Below are 22,520 nucleotides of genomic sequence, written 5' to 3'. Positions count from 1 at the left end.
GTTGTCTTCTCACCTCTCACCAATCCGCTCGACGGATTCTCCAGCAAAGCAGACCAGCCCAAGCTACCCCCAGACGAAGCGGCAACGCGAAAGAGCATCTCAATGTCCTCCGAATCGACTTCATCTATTCCCCCATCTGATCTCGGTACTCACTGCTCCCTCTCTAGCTGCAACGCTCTCGACTTCCTCCCCATCAAGTGTACCTACTGCTCCACCTCCTTCTGTCGCCACCACAGCCCTCCCTCCTCTCATGCATGCTCGAAAGATCCTTCACTCAACTCTCGTATCCCCTCAACCACGTCAACTAGGACCGGTCCAGAACTAAGCGAGCTACTACCAGATACGAAGAGGAATAAATTGAGCACGGGAGTACATGCACAGAAAGAGGAAGAGGGCTCGGGATCGGGAAAACCTCAGTTGACGAAACAACAACTCGCCCTCGCATCACTCAAACGATCCATCGATGCGAAGAAAGGAACGTCACCATCGTCAGGAGGAGGACCTGAGAAGGAGAAGGAAAAGAAAGTGAATCCGACGATTGAATTGATGAGATTGAAGCAGAAAGCGACGAGTGCGGACGCGAGGAAGAAAGAGGGGGATGTAGCGATGGGAGAGAGATGGTACCTTACGGTGAAGCTTGTAGAGAAGGGAATGGAGAAGAAGGAGGCTGGTACGAAACAAGTTTGGGTACACAAAGTGAGAAACTGCATCTCTGTCTGCTCGTCTGTCGAGGTTTCTTGAGCTTGAACTGACTCTTTAAATTGCTCATACCAGAGCGTATCGGCTGGGAAAGCACTGGACCTCTTCGCGGATCTGTTCAAGGTCTCGAACGTGAACCATCTCGCAAACACGGAACCCGAAAAGGTTTGGCTCTCTATACCTTCCTGCGCAGAACCAGTCGACACAGAGCTGATACAGGATCTATCGTATGGTCTCTTGTAGCGTCTCACCCTGACCCTTCCTTCAGCACCAACAATGCCGCTCGACCTTTCGTCTCGAATCGACAGTCTCGTTCCGAACGGCGGGATTGTCCTCCTCTGTCGAGGTCTCGTCGCTTCGTGAGCGACATCCGACCAAGTAGCTGAAGTTCGAAGGGACGATTAATCCACAAGCTCGAATGTTGGAGCCGGCTCGACAAATCGTTTTGTCGCTTCGCAACATCTTCCCAGCCCCTCGCAAACTCGCGCTCTTCACCTGTGTCCTTCCTCGTCTTTCACTGTGTCTTGTTGTTGTCCCTATATCTATCTATTCTCTTGTCAGCCTCGAGCCGGAGAACAGGGTGTTTGCCCTTGAGCTGTTCCGCAAAACAAAATCGAAGAGTCTTCGTTTCGTTTTCCTCAGAAATCTCTTCGTCTCTTTGTACTTGCTTTTGCTTGGTATCGGCAGTGTGACCACTGCTCCTGGCTCGCGAAAGTGCAAAGTTTCGTCCGCGGGCGAACCAAACTCTCCGTTTCCTTCTCACCCTGCACTCACTTCACCGCTCTCTAGCACGATGCATCTCTCGAACGAAGTCGTAAGCTCATCCTTCCCTTCTTCTGCCTCGTCGCAAAGCTTTCAGCTCACGCGATCATCCCCAAACTCGCTTCATCATCTCCCTTTCCTCCTCCTCAGTTTCTCGAGCGCCTAAGCGAGCTATTCGACTCCAGGAAAGATGTAGGGAGTGTGTTCTTGACTACTAAACGCCGTGAGCTCCTCTCTCGCTCTCCATCCTCTGACTCTGTTGTTCATCAACTCATCTCTTCCCTCTCCACGCAGTGACTTATGAACCCGCTACCGAATTACCACAAGGAGAAGGAGAGGATACGGCAATGAAAGGCGAAAGCGATCACCCACCTACAGCTTCGACTTCGACCTCGCAGGCAGAGGGAGAGAAAGAGTACCCTTTACTCGTTCGAGCGACGGATGGGAAAGGGAAGAAAGATATCAAGACGAAACTATCTACCATCGTGAGCGGGTTCCGTGGCATTCAATCAGTGGGAAACTTCCATAGCTGATCTTGCCGAGCCATCACTTGTTCAGGTTCAACCACAAGATTATTCGGCGTTCATTGAACGATACACTACGATCCTACGAACGAGTTTATCAGCGAGTTTGAGACCGAAACGGAAACGCACCGGAGCAACGAAAACAAAATCGAAATCCTCTTCTTCCTCGAAATCCGCCTCCAATCCCTCTTCTTCCAACACAACCGCAGCATCAACGACAGCAGAAAGTGGGTTCAGACCGAAATTACCGAAAGTAGTAGGACCTAGACGAGGGAACGGGAGGAAAAAGCGACAGGCTTCACAAGCAAGGAGGGAAAAATTGGTTAACAAGATTCGGAAATCGAGGGAAGAGAGGGCGAGGAGACAAGGTCAAACTGTGTAGCACTACTCTCGAGTGTGGAGGAGAGGATGAGAAAAAAAGATGTTTTTACGACAAAAGATGAGGAAAATGAAGAGACAGAGAGAGAGGGTGATTCGCTGTGAATGAGAGGCGAAGAATGAGAGTGAGGGTTTAATGTAGACAAATCGAGAGTGAATGAGGATGAATGAGGATGGGTAATAGTCGAGAACATAGAATGGTGGAGTAAGATCGAGAAAGAAAGAAACAAACAAACGAGTAGGACAAAAAATACAACAAACAAAAAGCTTTGTACACAGTCGAGAGAGAGAGAGACGCGAATACTCATACAACATCGATTCCCTCTACTGCTTCTGAAGGATCGACACTCTCCTTCCTCCTCCTCCTATTATCATCCACCGAACATCTCCTGTACATATTGTTCGGTCCTTTCTCCTTCTCTCCTCCTCCTCCTGACTCTCTCAGTTCTTCCGGCGTAGCTCTTCCACTCTTCTCCGCTCCCCATAACCTCGTATTCGCCCTCGATCCGTTCCGTTCGTATTCCGCCAACAAGGCTTTGAAATCGGGATGAGAACTCGACCTCGAATGAATCAGAGCGATACTCTTGTCGGCTTGTCGAGGGGATAGAGCGATTGTTGCGCCTCGAGCGCGTGGGCTTTTAGTTTTTGTTTGGGGAGAAGTCGGGGCGCTGGTTGAGGAGGAGGAAGATGTGGGAAGAAGGGGAGAGAAAGAAGTAGTAGAGTTTGTACGATCTCGTTTTGACATGCAGAGATCTCGAGCGGAGGCATAGGCTCGTAAGATTGGTCGATCGGTGCGATGGGATTGTGTGCTGGGCGGCGAGGAAACGGCGGAAGAAGAGGGAGAAGGAGATTCGGTATTCCCACCGAAGAGGAATGAAGAAGCTGGAGTGAGAGAAGAGAAGGAAGGTTCAGGCATGACGGTTCTAGTCGGAGAAGGAGGTTCTTGTGTCGAGTCAGTCGCGACGAAAGGAGGAGTTCGATCGGGTGAAGCTGTCGAGTCGGATAATCGTTCGTTGTCGTCCTCCGAAGACCACGAATCTCTTCTCCTTCTCGCATCCCCAGTCTCCTTCGTCACTCCATCTTCTTCGAGATCTTTCTCTCCCATGTGAGGCGTCGGAGGTAAACTCTCTTCTTCGGCTTTTCCCCGTTCGTCGACCTCGTGAGCATCTTTCGTAATCTCCTGATCAACTTGACTGAGGTTGAACGAAGCTTGAGGAGTGACAGCTCGGGCGGATCGTAAGAGTCGAGGGAGAGTATGTTTGACGAAAGTTCGTTGAGATTGGAAAGATTTTCGGGAAGCTTCGAGGAAGGTGAACGCTTGGAAAACGTGAACGCAATCCTATAAACAAGTCTAATCTGTTAGCTCCTTCGTAACGAATCGTAACGAAGCAGACAGTGAAAGAGACGCACCTCGAAGATCTCATGTTCAACTTTTACTCCCGCCAGACTAGCTTTGTGAGCGAGTAAAGTGATCTCATCTCTTAACACCTCTGCGTCTCCCGCTTGGATCAGAAGCGGGGGAAGTCCGGTGAAGTCGCCAAAGAGGGGAGAGACGTAAGGGTGAGTGAGGTAATCGGAGATCGAGTTGCCGAGGAGACATTTGACTGGGTGGAAATGATCGTCTTCAGCTCGAGGGTTCGGCAGATAATCGTATGGCTAGAAGGAGAGAGATGGGTCAGTCTTGCGATACAGAATTACGACGAGAAGAGAACATACTCGATTCGTCGTCCAACTTTCGCAAGACCTGAAAAATGAGAAGTTCGACTGTCAGTGAATCTCGAAGCAGAGACGATTCGCGTGATGGCTTACATCGTCAGATCAACCCAGGGAGACATGAGAATAGCTCCTGAAGGTAAAGGATACCCTTCATCCCTCAGATACATCAGAGTTGCGAGTACGAGTCCTCCTCCTGCTGAATCTCCCGCAAAGATGATATTCTCCGGCGGAATCTTGAGGTCTTCCGTCAAACGAAGGTACGAGGAAACTGCATCGTGTAGTTGACCTGGGAACTGAGTTTCGGGTGCGAGTCGATAGTTGATGGCGAAAACTCTTGCTTCGCAATACCTCGAAACGGCGATCGTGAGGACTCGATGAGTTTCAACGCTGAACATGTAGTACGCTCCTCCATGTAGATAGAGGACGACCATTCCTTCGTTCCCGCCTCCTTCGTTCTTTCCGGTCGTTGAAGCCATTTTCTCCTCTTGTGTCGATTTCTCTTCTTTCGATTTCGACCATTCTCTCGTCATTTTCCTCCATAACCTCTTGTTTGTCACCCATTCCCCTGTGATCTCCCTCTTTCCGTTTTCTTTCGAGTCTGCTCCAGCTAAGAACCCTCGAAGTTGTCGTTTCTTGACTTTGAAAGAGATTGGAGTGACGATTCCATCTTTCGGCATCGGGAGAAGAGATCCCAGCTCGACGACCGCTCTGCGTAGAGAGAAAACGATTAACTTCCACTAGAAAACGAGGTAGTGGAAGACTTACCTCAATCGAGCGAGAGAAGACAAGTGAGAATAATTTGAAACTTCTCGCAAGAAAGTCGTAAACAGCGTCAATTCAACTCCCCAACTCGGTTTCGGTGGACCGTATAGATGGTGCTGTACGAATGCTTTCGTGAGTGATGTCCCTGATCATCGAATCACGAGAGCAAGAAAAGATGAGCCTGAGAGAGCGAAATCCCGAGGTAGGAAAGAGAATCAGCTCACCATTCGATACGAAGAACGGCACGAACTCGAACAATCTCGAAAGAGATAACCCTTGATCACTGAGGTCCCTCATCTGTACTGAAGGGTCTGTCCTCGCCTTCTCCGGAAGTTTGCCCGTCGCCTTGAACGGTTCCAACAGAGTCGTGACTTGTTCCAACGTTGTTGTCGTACTACTCGATTGTTTGCTATCTGTAGCACCTCCTCCTCCTTCTTTCACCGTGACGAGGTCTGGGTTCTGTTTCTTCTTCGAGGCGGCCGAGTTTGGTGGGTCTAACTTCGGAGATGCTGAGGGAGAAGTTTCGGAGACTGAGCTAGTCAATAGCCAGCTCAATGGCCACACTGCCATCTCTGTCTAGTACGTTCAGTTCGAGGTCGTTCAGTCGGTCTAATCGGTTTGTCGTTGAGAGAGGAAATTGGGGAAGAAGGAGGAGAAGCGAGCTAGAGAGCGGGGTTATCGATTGATGAGTCAACGAGGGAACGAGCGGTGCAAAGTGATGAACGAGAGTATCGGGATAGAGTGAATGACTGATAGTGTGTGTGTTGATGATTCGAGAGAGAAAGTCGACTGAATCCAAATCCCAGAAGAGGTCACGAGGAGCGGCGAGCGAGCCTCCCATTTCCATCGGAGTCTTTCCTTCTTTGAATCGACGATCATCGATTCGTGTACCGTACTTGTACTGCAGCTCGTCCGCTTGTTCGCTCAGTCTCGAGCAGGTTTATCGCTTTCTGGCGCGTGAAAGAGTCCGCAGGATGTCAACACTCGAGTCGCAGGACGCGAAGCACTGCACTTTCACGCTGTACAGTACTCTCCTTCGTGAAGAACACTTCGAGCGAGCCACGAGGGACCGGGAGATTCGGAGCTCAACCCGAAAACGAGAGAAAGAGTTTGTTCTCTCCAAATCCGTCGAGCTTGGATCCAAGAGTTCGTAGCTCTTTTGCATTCTCTACTGTATGTACTAAGTTATCTATTTACTCTACGTTGGTACAGTTCCAGCTGAATGACTTTCCTTCATCCAAGGCATCGAGCGCCTTCATGTCTTCGTCGTCGAGGTTGATCCCGAACACGTCGAAATTCTCTTGAATCCTTCCAGGAGTGTCCGATTTCGGTAGAGGGACTGTCACGAGCGCATGCGATGAGCGAGTCAGTGGAAAGTCGATGCTCAGCGAAAGGGGACAAGGCTTACCGTATCCTTTTTGCATACTCCAGCGAATGAGAATTTGAGCGACCGTAGCGTTGTTCTGCGAGAAGTGGGACCACGAGTCCGTCAGTCATCTAGGTCATGTACTCTAAAGACCCTGAATAAGGATAAAGAGTTGTGGCTTACCTTCTTTGAGACTTTTTGCAGAGTCTCGTTGTCGTAATTTTGACCTCTGAGAATAGGTGCGTAAGCTTCTACAACTATATCGTTTGCGGCACAGTACTCGATGATAGGCTTTTGCTGCAAGAAGGGGTGTAGTTCAATCTGGGAAAGAACAGCAAGGAATCAATTCGAGGATCTGTAGAATACGACGAGAGGCTTTGAAAACGTGCTTGGTTCACAGCAGGCATTTCGAGTCCCGCATCTTTGAGCTGCTGAAGATGTTTCTCACTCTGATCGGAAGTTCGGAAGTTCAGCGTGTCAGCGTGAAGACGTAGAGGGTAGATGTAGGCTGAAGCTCACAAAGTTCGAAACTCCGATTGAACGAATCTTGCCCTCGTCTCGCTTCTTGATGAGAACCTCCCATGCCTGTCGTCGCTTCTCAGGCCCAGCCGTCGGGTCGTGGAGTAAGAAGAGATCCTACAAGAAGCTATCGTCAGTCTACAGAACAAGAAACGAAAACCTGAGGGAAACTTGAGTCATTCGGCGTTGAACTCACCCAAACTAGCCCATATTCAGCCGCCCTCGCAACACTTTCTTCTACAGCTTTCTCCGTAACCTCAGTGCCATGTTCGTTTCCGTACACTTTCGTCGTGAGGAATACATCGCCCGTCGCCGAGTTTGTCGACGAGTGGTCCTTGAACGCCTTGACTGCTTGACAAACTTCCGATTCGTTCTTGTAGTATCGTGCAGAATCGATTGCGCTATACGTAGCAGAGTTCGAACGTTTGTCAGCCAAGTCTAGCGACGAGTGGGGTCGGGAGAGGTGAACTCAGGCTGACCGATAGCCAGAGGCGAGAGCGTGAGCAGAGGAAGCTTTCGCAGCCTTGGATTCGTAGACTCCGAAGCCGATTCGCGGGATGTAGTGACCGGATCGAAGCTTGAGAGCGGATGAGAGAACTTTCGGGTTTGCGGGAGAGTGTTCGGCGCCTGTCCAACGACTGCTGATTAGCTCACAGATAACGAACAGCTACTATATGTTGTCGTACCCATTTTGATAAGGAGGAGTTGAAGGAGAGAAGAGAAGAAGAAGCTTGAGGATCTGTCAGATCTTCGCGAAGAAGAAGCACCGTCATTGCGAATCGGTGTTTTCGCGCGCGAGCAAGACCAGACAGAATCGAATATCGAATCGAATTCGTCAAACCTAGTCGAGCTCGGGTCGATGAGAAAGGGCTGAGCTCGCTTCACTGGTGCGCTCGTCGTTGCGAAAAGCTCAAAACTTTGGAATGTCACGTATGTTTCGCTAAAGCTCAATCGAACCGCGAAGGGAATCCGAATGAATGTCTGTTCCATTGACACCAAAGATATGAACACGCGATATAAACGAATGGGGAAGAAATACGAGCCGCGAGGAAAGAAGGGAAACTGAGAAAACTAGATTAGGGTATAGGATGTAAGCAGATAGATTGAGGCGAGACGTCCTGCGACGGTCGGATCATTGGAGATTGCTGAGAGTCTAAGCGAGAGCTGCGGCGACGGCGAGAACTCCAGCGAAGAGTCTATTGAAGAAACACGAGCTTTGGTCAGTTTGAGCTTTCGTGTTCACGATAGGCAGGAGATCGACTCACCCTCCAACGACGACGTTCGAAGCTCCAGATCCTGCGTCAGTAGGAGTAGCAGAATCGGTGGGACTGGAAAGCAGCACGAGACAGGTGAGCTCTCAGACAAGGCTTCTCACGAAGAGATCGAAATTCTGCTTACGAAGTACCGGTAGCGGTGTTTGACCTTGTAGTTGAGGTAACGGAAGTCGAGGACGCCGAAGAAGCCGATGAGGACGAGGATGGTGCGCTCGAGGAGGAAGATGACTCGGTGCTGGGAGTTTCGGACGGAGTCGACGATTCGCTGCTGCTAGTCGATGAAGGTGCAGGGGAATCGGAGCTCGAGGACGAAGAAGCCGAGTTTCCAGCGCTGTGGTCCGGGACTCGACACTCAGCTATTGGTTCGATAAGCTGACCTCAAGAACGGCTCACCAATCTCCACTTCCAGCAGCGATCACGGTCGGCGAGTTGTTTCCCGTAAGTCCGCTGTTATCGGTGATGTAGACTGTGATAGATGTTCCAGCCGAGACGCTCGCTTTCCAGGGCAGAGTCGAGGCTCCCTGAGTGTTGACTGTTCCGATGACCGCCAAGTTCTGCGAGGGATCGTTCGAAGGTCGGGCTACAACTTGACAGGGGACATCATCGCAGGTGATTTGGTAGGATGTCGTTGGGGTGCACTGTCATCGCGATAAACAAAGGGAGGGGGAACGTGCGATGGTGAAGGCAGTGAATTGAACGAGGAGGATCAAACAAGGTCAGCCCATTTGATGCGCTGGACCGCTCCAGACTGCTCATAGTATGGGAGAGCTCACCTCGTAGACGTTCGGGGAAGAGATCGTCGGAGCTGCCGCAAGGACTCGGTTGGAGAGGAGAGTGACGGCCGATGCGAAAACTAGGAACTTTGAGGAGGGCATCAATGACGAGAGTGTGCGTGTACTGCAGAGTAAGAGAGAAGGAAAGAGAAGAAAGAAGTGTCTCGAGTCGCGGTTCGGGCGGTTCTCTATTGATGAGAAAGTGAATGAAGAGAGGCTCGTGCTTGAACAAAAAGAAGCCCCGCAAAGCCTCGCCTTGTCTCGACGTGAGTGATGACCTCGTGACAGTGTGACTTCCACTCGCGCCTCGACTCTCCGGAGAACACGACAGAGAGAATCGGCATCAGAGGCGAGTCTACTCTCGAAATGGGTCAGCGTGATTTCCGAGAAGAATGCTAAACTTGTTACGACCGAGTCAGAAAGGGGGATACGTAGATACCGAAAGGAGACCATGAGATACTGAAGACTAAGGAGAGGAGAAGACTACTATCATGAAATTAAGTTGAGATTAACGGTTTAAGAGGGGGGGAAGGTAAGCGTCCGATTGAGATTTCATTCCGGTTGATTGTGAGAGATTCCGTTGGGTTGATCAGATGTCGTAAGGTAAGGAGAAGGGAGTTTAAGCGAAGACGGCTACGGCAGCTCCCACAAATCCGAGAGCTCCAGAGAGAGCGAGGGTCGATGCTCCAGACGTGGGAGTTGCTGAAGCGACAACCGAGCTAGCTGCGCCAGTGGCGGTCGAGCTATGAATGGGAGAGTGCGAATCAGAACTGAGGAACGGGAGAGAGAGAAGAATAAAGACCTACACTCGCGACGAAACGGATGCGATTGCCGAGGAGAGGCTCGAAGAAACGCTGCTGACGGCCGACGATGCGGACGAGCTAACGGAAGATGCGGAGCTGTACGTGTGGAGAAGGACGTTAGATGAGCGAATGAATGAAGCCGTGACAAAATCGCTTACGAGGTCGCGGTCGAGGTCAAAGAACTATCGAGGAGAGTCAAATATTAGCGAACGAACTCGAATGATGCTGAGACTTCATAACATACGAGATAGTGGTTTGTCCAGTTGATACGGCGGTCGAAGCAGCCGAAGATGCTCCTTGCGAACCGGTCGAAGCTGCCGAGGACGAACTTCCAATGCACGAGGTCGAAGTACCGGCTTGAATGGTAACAGGGGCGGATCCGATTGTAGTACCAGTCGAATCAGTGATTGCGAGAGTGACTCCGGTTCCAGCGCCGAGGTTGACAGTCCAGGTGAGAGAAGTCGCGGAAGTTCCAGCTACGAGGGTTTCGAGCGGAGTTCCGCCTAGCTGACCAGAGGGGAAAGCCCTGATGGTATAGGGTGCTGATCCTCCCGACCATGAAACCAAATAGGGGTCGCAGCTGTTAAGGGTCGAGGGGAGACGATGAGTTTTGCGAAATTGTATACCGGAAGGAATAATGAAGCTCACGTGAAGAGGGCGGTAGGAGTGTTGATTGTGAGGGCTGTCAAGAGAGTGCAAAGTGAAGTCAGTAACGATGGAACAATTGCAAAGAGCAGCTTGACTGGAGGGAGTGGGGAAGGGAAAGTGCAATTCGCAGCCGATGGGCGATAAGCCTCCAACATCGCGCTTTCTTCACTTTGACGGTACTGCTCGATAGCCACGAGGCGACTCATCTACATGGCAGCGTCGGCGAGGTCGTCCATTGAGATGATGACACAGGAAGTGGCAATCTCCCTTTCTCCCTTCACTCAGATCACACCACTCGATCCCCATCACCTAGCCGACAATCGACCTCGGTACCTCGTCCATAAACCGTCTAAAACGCCCCTCAATCGAGTCCGAACAGGTCCGAGGGCGCGATGGGAGCGTTGGGGCGAGAAAAGCACAAAAGAGGGGAAGAGAAGAGGAGATGAAACTCACCGCTTTGAGCGACGGCGGCGACGGCCGAAGCGATGGTGAGGAGAGCAGAGGTAGCGAAGCGCATACTGTAAACTGTATTCGAGTTGGAGAGCGAGGTTGAGGGGTTAAAGAGGAGGAGGGAAGAAGAGAGTGAGAATCAAACTTCCCGCAGGCACCGAACTTGAGAATTTGAGTTTCCTCTCTCGGAAAGGTTGTTCTAGTGCACCGCCTCAAAGGCGATCGCAAATTTTCTTCGGCACGTTTTTTGGCTTTCTCTCTTTCTCTCGTTCTCTCTTCCCAGTCACTCCTATAGTCGATTCTGCGAGTCACGACACCGACAAACGATGCTGGGGCTCGTCGAGCTGTGAGCCATGCTCTGTCATGCTGAGACGAACAAGACGAGATCTTCCTTCACGAAGCCAAATTACAAGATTTGTCTTGTCTTTCTCATGCCTTTGCATCTCCAAATACGGTTCCCAGTCTACATACTGCGAAGCTAAGTGGGCTTTCGGGTAACACCGTCGCCGAGCGAGAGCACGGAAGCGAACTCCGCGGCCAAACGGAAGAGATCTTTCGCACGAAACACCAAAGCTCACAACCTTTCGCCTGAGTGTCCAGTATCGAGGTGTGGAGTCGGATAGGCTGAAAGGTTCGCTGAGATGCCGTTCGAATGTCTAAGCGACCCGGCGACTCGATCTCAGCAATGTCAAAGTCAAAACTCGACTCACGGACCATCTCGAATACGTTTCCTCGCTGTCCGACACTTTCACACTGACCAGTTTAGATCGCTCCGAATGTCAACGAACGGTCTATGCAACTCTCGAGTAGGCGGGTTGAAAGATGCAGAAAGAGTAAAAGCACAGAGCGCAAAATTAACGATTCGTCTCTGAAAGTTGTCGAAGAAGAGACGGGCTTGCTGCGGGCGATACTGTACTGTACGATGAGTTTTTGGCTGGCGGTGCCGGTGGTCGAGCTGAAAACGAGAGCGGTCGAAAAAGAAGTGTCTTGCCTCCCAAAACTCTCCCAAACGTCATTCAGGTTCTTCGTCGTCATTCGAACTGACAGCTGAAACTCGCTTTTCGTCGAGTCGCTGCCACGTCTCTCTCTCTCTTTCCTCTCATTCACTTCTCGAATAAACTCTTCTAAATCATGGTCGCCTCTCGAACTTTCCTCAACGCTGCTCGCCCTGCCGCTCGTCGCAACCTCCCTCGGCCTCAAGCCTACCGTCACTACGCAACCGTTCAACCTACTTCGGCTCAACCCCAAGGTGCCAACTCTTCCCACGTCGTCTCTGGTCTAGCTGGAGGTGCTGCTGTTCTCGGTCTTGCGTGAGTTTTCCTTTCTCCTTTTCCTCGTCCCGCCTTCTCCCGATTACTCGAACTGACCTCAATTCTGACGCTGTTACTAGTTACGGTTACTACCATTACTCGGGAGCTGCCAAGGCCGTCGCAACTGCTCGTTCCCTCACTGATGGAGCCGCGAACGCAAAGAACAAGATTCTTGAGTCGACTCCTTCCGGTCAAGAAGCGATCAAATTCGCCAAATCGATTGCTAAATCTTACGCCGCTGCTATCCCCGGAGGAGCGTACGCTATCGACCAAAGCTTCGACCAACTCGAGAAGTTCGTCGAAACCCATGGAGAGAAAGCTCAAGAACTCGTCATGTCGACTTGGCAGGACCTTCAAAAGGCCGCTGCAGGAGGAAAGGACAATGGTGATGCGATCATCAAGGCTCTCCAAACTGCCGCTGGAAAGATGCAAGACCTCGTCGGCGAAGAGGCTGGCAAGGGATGGTCCCTTCTCGGAGAAAAATACCCTGAGCTCAAGAACGCTCTCGGTTCAGAGGGAGAGGAGTTGAAGAAGCTCACCGACAAGCAGTACGTCTTATTCATTCCCTCTATTCAACGTCCCGTTGCTGACTCTGATTCCCTTGCAGCGGACCTGAGGCTAAGCAAATCGCTACCGACTTCTACTCGCAAGCTTCTGCCCTCGTCGCCAAGGGTGGATTCAACACCGAGACTTACGAATCTGTCAAGAAGGTGAGCCTCCTAAGCACCTCGGATGATTTGGCCGGGACTCATTCGCTTGTTTCGACAGCTTCTCGAGCAAAAGAAGGAAGAAGTTTCGAAATTCTCGCAAAAAGCTGGAAAGGACGCTTGGGAATCCTCCTCGAAGGCTGCCTCGCCTTTCCTCGAGAAGATGCCTGATGTCCAGAAGCTCCTCGATGAGAACCTTTCGAAGGTATCTGGTTACGTTGGAGAGGACCGTGTCAAGGTCAGTCATTCCTTCCGACTGCTCTCACTCGATTTATCCGTGCTGACGAGGATCCCTTGACACAGATCGTCAAGGATGTCTACGGTGAACTCGCTAGCATCGGAAAGTCTGACAAGTCGGTCGAGGAGAAGACCAAGTTGGCGAAGAAACTCGTCGAGGAGAAGCTCGGTACCACTTCGCAATTCGCTTCCGCCGCCTCGGACAAGGCTTCCGACCTTACTGGATCCGCTAAGCAATGGCTCGAAGGTGCCGTTCCCGGTCTCGGTGGACTTACCAAGGTGAGCCACAAATTTCGCTCGTTCTTCACTGACTGTTGCTGACAATTCATATTGTTTGCTACGACAGGTCTTCGACGAGGTAGACCTCAAGGCTCTCAAGGAGCTCGCTACGAAGCGTGGTGAGGATGGCGAGAAGATCCTCAACTCTACTTACGAGGGTCAGTTTTCCATTCTTTTCCTCTTTCGCCGAACGAGCATTGACTGACGCTACCCCGCGTCAACAGAAATCAAGCAAATCCTCGCTAAGAAGTCGGAAGAAGCGAAGAAGCTCGGAGAAAAGACTGTCGACCAGGCCAAGGACGCAAAGAAGTAAAATCGACACACGACAGACACTTTACACCCCCATTCCGCAACAGTTTATAGGTTTCTCGAAGTAGTAAAGGGAAAATCAGTCGTAATTATCTTATCCTTGTAGCAATAGTTGATTGAATCGCACTTGAATTCCCCCTCGAAAAGCAAAACTCAGTTTACCCTCGCAGTTTCTCGCTTCTTCCGGTGTTCGCCCTTCAGTGCCTTCCAGAGAGCGTCGAGACAAAGAGTATGTACAGCAACGACGTCTGCGCTCAAGAAACACCACAACGCGAATGCGGAGTTCTCAACGAAACGCACGGATTGCGCTTTGCGAAGTTTGAAGTGCTTCACCTCACTCGACTTCTCTCCTCACCAGCCTTCACGCCCCGACGGCTTCTGAACCCGATCCAGCTCGACTCAGTGCCTACAGGCGAGCTAACGGTGCTGAACGCGGATCGCTCCTCCCCACAAGATTAGAGATTAAGAGCTCATTCGACAACACCTCACACAGTCGAGGGTAAGTCTTGTTCGCTCGAGGTCTCTCTATCATACATACTTGCGCTCGTTCAGTATCCAACAGAACAACGGGAGCTGAGGAGGACACCTTCATCAAACGAAAGGGGGCAAACGATCTGACCTCATCACGAGCATCTGGCGGCAAGGAGCGTACACGAAAGCAGGGACTGACTCTATCCACCCCTCTACAGGCCTGCAAGAGATGCAGTCGAGCTCGCATGCTCATCCCCTCTCTCCTCCTCTTTCCACCGCCTCTCTCCCCTTCGACCTCCCTACAGATTCGAGGGACTCTCGGAGCAATGATGATACAAGTCCAGCAGCTTCGACGAAACCCCTCTTCCCACCTTCTCCGACAGCGAGTCAACATGACGAAGCTCCGATATCGACTTCCTCTCCTTCGACCGCGATAGGACTCGGTTTCCCTTCAGTGATCACGGGAACACGATCCGACGGAGCAGAGGATTCACGAGCAGCGTCACCTTTACCGGATCACCTCACTTTCCCTGCTCCTCCTCATCTTCTTCCTTCGACATCCCTCACGGCTTTACCACTCTCGCATCTTGTCGCCCTCGCTCAGAGCTTATCGAGGGATCTAGCATTAGCACAGGCCGACCTGACAGCTCGACGGAAAGAACTCGAGGCGTTGGAAAGGCTGGCGACAGGGAAGGGAGCGAGTTCGGGCGAAATCGAACGAGTTAAAGTACGGATAAGAACAGAGGAGCCTCGATCACAGGAGGGAGAAGATCAGCAGAAGGGCAACACGCTGAAGTGGAAAGCGAAGAAGGGTGATCAGGGGCAACAGTGGAGAATCGAGCTGGATGTCGAATCGCGGAAGAGCTCAGAAACCGCTCGCGTCGAGGTGAGTGCCACTTTCTTCAGCCGTTACGAGCCGCTCTTAATCGTATTTGCATCCACAGGTCGACCTCGACATCGAGGACCTTACAGAAGCGATTTCGTCGAATGCTTTCGATATCGCAACGAGTCCGGTTCTCGATGCAGAAGAATCTCACCTCCGGAACCGCACCATGTCACTTCCCCCGATACCTCCACCAGACCTCACAGATCGCGCTTCGATATCCACTGCCAGCACGAGTCCGAGTGTTCAGTCTACTCCCGTTCCGTTACTCCAAACTTCTTCCTCCTCGACGATCAAGCCTTCTCGGGGCCGACACGCCTCGTTGTCAGCTCGATTCTTTGGTTCTCTCATCGGTTCGACTACTCTCCCTCCTCCCGCTCCTGCCTCGCCTTCGAATCCTACAAATTCGACTTCGACAGGCGAATCAACCTCGTTCGATCCTGGTTTAACCCCTAATATCGCCCAAAGGAACGGTAGGTCCGGAAGTATTCGGAGCGTCAACAGCGTGAGATCAAACTCGTCGAGAACGTCCGATACAGGGAGTGAGTCGAGTAAGAAAACGAGTTACAGCGATTGGTTCGGTTGGAAAGGATGGAACGGAGCGGTCAAAGGTCCAACGTCGCTTAAAGCGGGATTATCACCAGATGAGGTACCCGAGGAAGCAGGAGAAGAGGAAGGAAACGACGAAAGAGAGGAGGAGGAGGAACGAGACGACCTCGCGACACCTGTACCGGATCGATCTTCCGAATTCTTCGACAACCCAGCCGATTACGATCTCGCCACTCCGACTTCGAGACGAGCTCGAACCTTATCGGACGCTTCGCAATCTATCGTCGAAAGCAACTCCCCTCGTCCGACCTCTTCGGGACAGAGCAGTTCGAGTCGAAGAACTTCAGCAACTCGATCGACATTCCCGAGCGCGTTTGCGGATTCTTCGTCTTCTCTCTCTTCGACCTTGTCTCCTCCGACAATGTCGACTCCCGACGGCAAACGTTCTTCGCCAGGAGTTAGTCCACCTGATTCCCCCTCGACTTCTCGCACTCGTTCGCCTGCACCTCCGCCCTCTCTCGCGACTCGTCAAGCAATCGTTACCCCTACGCTTTCGACTCCGATGACTACCTCAACCCTCTCGACTCCGTCTCTTTCCTCTCCTCGCCGGCCTCAGCCTTCACGCCCTTCTCCTCAGAGCTCACTTCTATTCGATCAGCCTGTCAACCGTATCGAGGGCGAGGCTACAGAGGCCGACGCTACTCGGAGAAACTCTGTCGCCAGCGCTGAGCACGTCGAAACCTCTCACCTCGGCAAGGAAGGAAACGAGGAGGAGGAGGAAGCTGACGGTCAGGCGACGTTGAAAGCGCGAACACATCGAACGGGATCCGTTCCTGCCAATTTCGTTCCCGGTATTCCGATCTATTCGGCACCTGAAGATGGATGTAACGCTCGAAATCTCGATCAAGGTTACGTCGCAGTCGCGAAAGGAACGATCGGACGAGCCTTAGGTTTGGGACTATCTTCCACGACTGGAGAAACCGCAGCGAGTACAGGGATGACTCGATCGGCTTCGGACGGAGTTCGACGAGCGCTTAACGATTCCTCGAATTTCACTCGATTACCCTCACTCTCTCTGTCCCGATACTCCCTCTTCTCTCCTCCACTCGTTCCGACTCCCTCAACTTCCGTCTCTATCGCAACGAAGACTTCCCCTGCGATCGTTCATGCGACAACTTTCGCTCCCCCTCCTCCTTCTGGATCTCCGACCACAATGGAACTCGACACGATCTCGGTCGAAGCTGCTCCTCCTTCTCTCGCTCTACTCAAACCGAACTCGACTACGTCTCAACCCGACTCGACGGCTCCTGAAGAGGATTCGAACGAGGATGGACCTCTCATCGATCGATATGGGTTCATTTACGACGTTCACAGCGGAATGGAGTTGCTCAAAGAGAACCGTCGGAGGGAGAAGGAGAAAGAGTCACAGAACGAGAAAGGTATCAAAAGTCGGAATAAGGGTCATGCGAAGTCGAAGGAGGAGGAAAACGATGCGAAATCTCTCCGTTCGACTGAAGAAGCTGAACCTACCGGTCTCGCTACACCGACTCAACTCGAAGTTCACCCTCAACTCGACGCTATCCGGGAAGCGATGGGCCTCACACCAACCTCCGAAGCACCGAATGTCTTCTCTCCTCCCGCAGTCGAATCGAAATCTCTCGACCTCAATCCCGTTCCTCCTCGACCTCCGAAACTTGTTCGAGCTCCTTCGTCCGACGATTCCACGTTGTCTCGACTCTCAGGCCCTCAATCGATGAGAGCACTCCTCGGTCAACTTCGCAACATGTCAGACACGGTTGAAAGAACTCAACAAAGTGAATGGGACGCTTTCATCCGGAAAAGACAAACGAAACTCGCCAAGCTCAAGAAACAACAACAGCAACAGATTAACGCTCTTCACGAGGGTTCGACGAGCGGCAAGGCAAAATCGAGGAAGGAGAGACCGAAAACGATTTGGGGCGCGAACGCTCTCGCCGAGGAGAAAATCGAGGACTCGGATAGTACGAGGGAGGAAGCTTGGACGGAGAATCTCGTCGGAGTCGCGCAGATGGGTACAGAAGGGAAGAGTCGGAAGGAAGACTGGAACGAGTTTAAAGAACTCGTGAGAAAGGGAATCCCGATTTCTTATCGTCCCAAGTAAGTCTCTCTCGCAGACACTTTCAAGCAGCTTATTACTGACGTATTATTCTGTCGATAGGATCTGGGGAGAATGTTCGAGCGCGAACGAAGCGCGAGAGCCCGGAGTCTATCAGGAACTACTGTTTTCACCTCGAGAAGACGAAGAGCAGTGCCTCAAGCAGATCGATATGGACTGTGAGCCTTTCTCTCTATAAGTGAGTCGATTCGGAATGCTGAGGAGTCGTGAACTGCAGGTCATCGAACTTTCCCGACGAACGTTTTCTTCGCCGGAAACGGTCCGGGAGTAGCGAAACTTCGGAATGTCCTCGTGGCCTACTCTCGTCGGAACCCGAAGATTGGCTGTGAGTAGGTGCTTGATGTCTGCTATTACTTGACGCTGACTTCAGCGCTGTACTGACAGACTGCCAAGGCATGAACAATCTTGTTGCTACGCTCCTACTAACTCACCCCGCCGAGGAAGACGCGTTTTGGGTACTCGTCTGTATCGTCGAGGTAGGCCGGAAGCTTCCTCAGATATCGCTCACGCGCTTGCTGACAGAGGTTCCTGGTCTCAGAACATCCTCCCTTCGGATTACTACACTTCTCACCTCCTCGTGTCTCGAGCGGATCAACAAGTCCTCAATGATCTTGTTGCACGGCTGTTACCCTCGATCAGCGAGCATCTCGAGGAGCAAGGCGTCGAGTTGTCGGCGATCAGTTTCGGTTGGTTCTTGAGTCTCTTCACCGATGTTCTACCTATTCAAGTACGCCCTTGCTCCCTTTCACCTCTCTCAACTGAGACTGATCCAACCGTCGCTCGACAGACTCTCCTACGAGTATGGGATCTATTCTTCATTCACGGCACCGTTCTCCTCTTCCGAGTCGCCCTCTCGATTCTCAAACTACACGAATCCGAACTTCTCGCCTGTGACTCCGCAGCAGGTCTGTACGGACTCTTGGGCTCTCTACCGGGACATATCTACCACGCCGACAAATTGCTCAAGGTGAGTCCATTTCCGCTCTTTCTTCTTCGAATTAGAAACTTATCCATTCGCTCGCAATGTCAGGTCGCTTGCGAAGACTTGGCCTCGAGTGTCAAAGATCGTGAAATCGCTTCCTTGAGACGGACTCACGTCGCGGCGTTACAAGAGGAACTCGGCATCGTCGTATCAGATTCCGATTGAAATATGCTCAGTTCTGTTCTTTCCTTACAGTTCTCTTATCGTTTGAGCAGTGATCCCTCTTCACCTCTTTGTTGTATCCTTTCGTTTTTCTCACTCATCGCAAGCGCGCCTTCTGTTTGTTGTCATTCATCACGAACGATTTCTTCTTCTCGCACTTCGACTCGCAACGTAACGGAAGAGAACGATTGATTGATTCCGAAGAGGAGTTGCGAGACCGAACAAGGGGAGACCGTAAAACGTAGAACGAGAATGTAGGAACAACAGAAAGAAGAAGAAACGAGAGTCCGAGGAGGGTAAAAAGCAAAAAAAAACGAGATTTGGGTGGGTATTTTCTGAGAGGTTTGCAAGCGAGTTTGATTCATTCTTCGTCGATCCATTCTTCGTCGTCTTCATCGATCGTAGCTGTCGTGATCAGGCAGTGAGCTGACGAGTCTCTACTGGAGGAGAGAAGGAAGACTCACCTTCGTTCTTTCCTCCTTCCTTGAGCCATTTCGGTAATTTGCACAAGCATACTTTCGCTTTCTTCTTCTTCTGACTCGTCGAGGTCGAGGTCGAAGCTTGTTTCGGTTCTTCGATGATCACGTCGTCATCTTCCGATTCTGGTTCCTTGTACCCCATTTTCCTCTTCAACTTCTTCATCAACTCTTTATCCTTCTCCGTCAATCCATCCCCTTCCTCCTTCTCCTTCTCCTTCTCGATTTCGACATCGTTCTCCCAATCCCTCATTTCATCCCTCAAGTAATCCTTCTCCTGTTGTCCAAACCTTTTCTCGACTTTGCCAATATCCGGTTTATCCTCTTCTTCCTCTTCTTCGAATTCCCAATCTTCACCATCGTCGTCAGATTTCGATTGAGCTCCATTCGCTCCTCCTCCTCCCGATCCGGATCCGTTGAGACGAGCTTCGATAGCTTTCGCACGTTTTTCAGCTTCCAATCGAGAAGTCGCGGCGATCTCTCTCGCTGCACGACTCGCTTTCGACTGCGTACGAAGTCTGTACCACACAAAAATCGTCATCAGTTCCTCACTTTCTCCTAAGAACAGAAATAGAAAGATCGAGAAAAGAGAAAAACTGACCCTTTCGTACTCAAAACCTCTCCCTCCTCCTCATCCTCCTCACTCCCCTCCTTCGCACCCAACACCCTCCCTTCCCCCGGTAACTTCTTCGTCACTCTCCCTCCCGCTTTCTTCTTAACCGCAGTTTGTCTTCCCGTTTGACCCAATTGAACGGCAGATCCTCGTTCTCGACGTGGTTTTACCGATCCATCAGCATTCGCGAGGCGGGGTCGTCGTCGTCGAACTTTCTTCAGAGCTCCACCACTAATCACGTCATCGAATCATCAGAGTGTCAGTGAGGAAAGGGAAGGAGAGAGGCAGTGAAACAGGAGGAACGAACCAAGTGTAAGTAGGTAAAGCGTCGACAGGTAATTTCGCATCGTTCCCTGCGTACACGGGAAGCAAGGTACGTCCTCTACCGTAGAAACCGTCACCGGTGTAACCTTTGGTGCGCAGAGTCGAGAGAGCTTGTCGAATTTGTTTGTTCACTTTCTATTGAACGCGAGGATTAGCTCGGGAGATTGCGCACAAAGGACGAGAGAAATGGCGGACATACTTGAAAGTAGTGACTGTGATCTGTGGGTGGATTATAGGTCAGCTGGAGGTAGATGGAGGGAGAAGAGGGAAAAAGGAAAACTTACTCATTTCTTTGATGTGTGCGCATTCATGAGCCATCACCATGAGGATGAAGTTCCACGGTAAGAAAGACCCATCTCTCCTCCTCAATACGATTTCGATGATTTCTCCTCCATTCCAGTTCCTCCCCGCGAACGTAGGGTTCCATTCGTACTCTACGAAAGAGTTTACTCCGAACCCCCATTCCTTCATGATTGGTTTGAATTGAGCCGCGAGGGACTTCATGAGATGGAGAGCTTGATCTTGATCTGGATACTCTGGGAGTGCTCGGATGAAGGTGATGTTCGGATTCTTGAACGGAAAGAGAGAGAGAGTTGAGTAAAGGGTGGGGAGAGAAGGGGAAGGGAAGGAGGACGTACGGGATCTTGCTCACGAGCGTTGATACGTTGATGCCCGACTGGCATCCTGTTCGCGTCGGCGAGCGGATCGAGAGTGAGAAGAAGAAGGGAGAGAGAGGGAGAGGCGGTGATCCGATTATTTGACTCCGGTGTCTCCTCGAGAAGAGCCGGGGATACCACCAGTAATTCTATGATGATATACTGTGGATTACTAGCCAACTCAAGTAGCCCCAGAGACAGCCAGAGCGGAGCGATTGTTCTCGCCCACCGAGAGCTCTTCTCCCCTCTTCCTCCTCCTTATCTTCCCACTCTCGCTCTCACCACTCGAATACCTTCTACTACCACTATGCAATCCCTCGACCAACCTCTCGATGCCATCATCCAATCGAAGCGCAAGCAACGACAACCAAATCGTCGCCAACGTGGATCTCGACCTCAATCGGCGAAACAAGCCGCTGGAGTCGCCCAACCTGAACCCGCAGTCGCCCCCGCTCAAGCTGTAGCAGCTCAAGTACACGTAGGAGACAAGATTATCGTTTCGAACCTTCCTGAAGACGTCAATGAACAACAAATCAAAGTGAGCGCTCTCCCCTTTTCCGTCACCTCCCCCTTGCATCCCCATTCCCATGTGATCGAAACTAATCGAACGATTGTGCGCGTGTGAGTAGGAGTTGTTCCATACTACGGTCGGAGTAGTCAGGAGTGTCAACTTGTCGTACAACGCTCAAGGGAAATCGAAAGGAATCGCCACGATTCAATTCCAACGAGCCGAATTCGCGACCGCCGCTTATCAACAATACAACAAACGTTTGATCGACGGAAGTTAGTCTTAACAACCCCTCTTCATCTCTTCTATCCAGTCTATCAAGAACTTCGGATCTCTACTCCACCTCCTCGAGTCTCTCCAAGGGGAAAATCGCTCGCTCTCTCCTCGATTCCTCACGAGTTTGTCTGACTATCGGTCACGGAAACAAAACATGACGGACGACGATGAGGAGCATTCTCCTTCGATGGATATGGATGACCAGGAGTCGGCGTAGTCGGAAACTCGATTCGAACCCCGTCTTATCGTCTCGATTCGATTCCTCCCGCTCCCTCCCTCCCTCGCGGCTCGGACTCGCAAAAGAAGACTCTCTCGATCGGACTCCTTCCGTCGTTTCCTCTCCCTTTCCCCTCCAGTTTCGTTATCTCTCCTTTCGCGAGAAAGTCGAGAAAAGATCTCGAACATTCGAACTCTCGCCGTTTTGACGCCGACTCGATTCCCCTTCTGTCCCTCCCCGTCGACTTCCCAGTCAGACCTGTCCCAGAACACGAGACGAGACGAAGGGATCCAGAATCGAGGTTCATAGGCTAGGCGATCGAGTATTCGAGGGAAAGAGACGGACAAGACGTCGAAGTTGAGGAAGAAAAACCGATCGAGATCGAGGTCTGAGTCGAGTCGGTTGAGGAAAGACCCTGAGGTGATCTCTCAGTGGGTTTCGAGGTCGAGGTTCGAGCTATGGGAGGAATCGAACGTCGCTTTGAGATTTCGAGCCGGTAAAGTCGAAGGAGGAGGAATGGGATCAATCGATTCGACTAGATCTCTCGCATTCAACTGCGACGGAGCAAGATGGGTCGTTTCGATTATGTCCATCATCGGTTTGGTCGTTGATGGCTCGAGGAGGTCTCAAAAGCTCGTCGATATCGAAGGATTCGTCCGGAGGTTTCGAACGTTCGAGATCTTCGAAGTTTGACGGAAGAACCGTTCCGGGGGCTCAGATTCGACTCGGGGG

General features: G+C 51.4%; 10 protein-coding genes across 10 annotated transcripts; 5 read left to right on the top strand and 5 right to left on the bottom strand.

Annotated features, from left to right (window-relative positions):
- Positions 1–102: 102 nt before the first annotated feature.
- JCM6883_007156 (AN1-type zinc finger protein) lies at positions 103–1,062 on the top strand (the record flags this gene model as incomplete). Its single annotated transcript, XM_076635305.1, has 3 exons — positions 103–696; positions 775–864; positions 943–1,062. 3 exons carry the CDS (start codon positions 103–105, stop codon positions 1,060–1,062), a joined length of 804 nt encoding a protein of 267 aa, XP_076484713.1.
- Positions 1,063–1,492: 430 nt separating this feature from the next.
- SRP14 (RNA-binding signal recognition particle subunit SRP14) lies at positions 1,493–2,367 on the top strand (the record flags this gene model as incomplete). The annotated part of the gene is made up of 4 exons (XM_076635304.1): positions 1,493–1,513; positions 1,612–1,684; positions 1,756–1,946; positions 2,020–2,367. The coding sequence occupies 4 exons, from the start codon at positions 1,493–1,495 to the stop codon at positions 2,365–2,367; spliced, it is 633 nt and encodes a 210-aa protein (XP_076484712.1).
- A 300-nt stretch (positions 2,368–2,667) lies between these two features.
- On the bottom strand, positions 2,668–5,411 carry JCM6883_007154 (alpha/beta hydrolase; the record flags this gene model as incomplete). Its single annotated transcript, XM_076635303.1, has 6 exons — positions 2,668–3,702; positions 3,774–4,019; positions 4,080–4,107; positions 4,173–4,787; positions 4,845–4,986; positions 5,066–5,411. The coding sequence occupies 6 exons, from the start codon at positions 5,409–5,411 to the stop codon at positions 2,668–2,670; spliced, it is 2,412 nt and encodes an 803-aa protein (XP_076484711.1).
- A 623-nt stretch (positions 5,412–6,034) lies between these two features.
- JCM6883_007153 (aldo/keto reductase) lies at positions 6,035–7,416 on the bottom strand (the record flags this gene model as incomplete). Its single annotated transcript, XM_076635302.1, has 8 exons — positions 6,035–6,180; positions 6,250–6,304; positions 6,391–6,528; positions 6,597–6,656; positions 6,727–6,843; positions 6,923–7,127; positions 7,206–7,353; positions 7,413–7,416. The coding sequence occupies 8 exons, from the start codon at positions 7,414–7,416 to the stop codon at positions 6,035–6,037; spliced, it is 873 nt and encodes a 290-aa protein (XP_076484710.1).
- A 463-nt stretch (positions 7,417–7,879) lies between these two features.
- Positions 7,880–8,875, bottom strand: JCM6883_007152 (uncharacterized protein; the record flags this gene model as incomplete). Its single annotated transcript, XM_076635301.1, has 5 exons — positions 7,880–7,922; positions 7,992–8,054; positions 8,125–8,331; positions 8,394–8,638; positions 8,774–8,875. The coding sequence occupies 5 exons, from the start codon at positions 8,873–8,875 to the stop codon at positions 7,880–7,882; spliced, it is 660 nt and encodes a 219-aa protein (XP_076484709.1).
- A 517-nt stretch (positions 8,876–9,392) lies between these two features.
- Positions 9,393–10,741, bottom strand: JCM6883_007151 (uncharacterized protein; the record flags this gene model as incomplete). Its single annotated transcript, XM_076635300.1, has 6 exons — positions 9,393–9,516; positions 9,580–9,672; positions 9,735–9,758; positions 9,821–10,156; positions 10,225–10,258; positions 10,678–10,741. The coding sequence occupies 6 exons, from the start codon at positions 10,739–10,741 to the stop codon at positions 9,393–9,395; spliced, it is 675 nt and encodes a 224-aa protein (XP_076484708.1).
- A 1,064-nt stretch (positions 10,742–11,805) lies between these two features.
- On the top strand, positions 11,806–13,520 carry JCM6883_007150 (uncharacterized protein; the record flags this gene model as incomplete). Its single annotated transcript, XM_076635299.1, has 7 exons — positions 11,806–11,984; positions 12,065–12,532; positions 12,592–12,694; positions 12,753–12,929; positions 12,995–13,207; positions 13,275–13,365; positions 13,432–13,520. The coding sequence occupies 7 exons, from the start codon at positions 11,806–11,808 to the stop codon at positions 13,518–13,520; spliced, it is 1,320 nt and encodes a 439-aa protein (XP_076484707.1).
- Positions 13,521–14,216: 696 nt separating this feature from the next.
- Positions 14,217–18,721, top strand: JCM6883_007149 (TBC domain-containing protein; the record flags this gene model as incomplete). Its single annotated transcript, XM_076635298.1, has 8 exons — positions 14,217–14,873; positions 14,932–17,555; positions 17,617–17,732; positions 17,792–17,899; positions 17,959–18,050; positions 18,113–18,301; positions 18,362–18,541; positions 18,605–18,721. 8 exons carry the CDS (start codon positions 14,217–14,219, stop codon positions 18,719–18,721), a joined length of 4,083 nt encoding a protein of 1,360 aa, XP_076484706.1.
- Positions 18,722–19,079: 358 nt separating this feature from the next.
- Positions 19,080–20,814, bottom strand: JCM6883_007148 (uncharacterized protein; the record flags this gene model as incomplete). Its single annotated transcript, XM_076635297.1, has 7 exons — positions 19,080–19,123; positions 19,183–19,712; positions 19,796–20,038; positions 20,115–20,266; positions 20,331–20,350; positions 20,416–20,701; positions 20,770–20,814. The coding sequence occupies 7 exons, from the start codon at positions 20,812–20,814 to the stop codon at positions 19,080–19,082; spliced, it is 1,320 nt and encodes a 439-aa protein (XP_076484705.1).
- Positions 20,815–21,094: 280 nt separating this feature from the next.
- Positions 21,095–21,575, top strand: YRA1 (RNA-binding protein YRA1; the record flags this gene model as incomplete). Its single annotated transcript, XM_076635296.1, has 2 exons — positions 21,095–21,325; positions 21,417–21,575. 2 exons carry the CDS (start codon positions 21,095–21,097, stop codon positions 21,573–21,575), a joined length of 390 nt encoding a protein of 129 aa, XP_076484704.1.
- Positions 21,576–22,520: the final 945 nt, after the last annotated feature.

This window comes from Sporobolomyces salmoneus (assembly GCF_050403485.1).
Source record: "Sporobolomyces salmoneus JCM6883 DNA, S_salmoneus_JCM6883_v1_ctg92, whole genome shotgun sequence".
NCBI classification, from domain to species: Eukaryota; Fungi; Basidiomycota; class Microbotryomycetes; order Sporidiobolales; family Sporidiobolaceae; genus Sporobolomyces; species Sporobolomyces salmoneus.
This window is presented reverse-complemented; position numbering and strand designations above follow the sequence as displayed.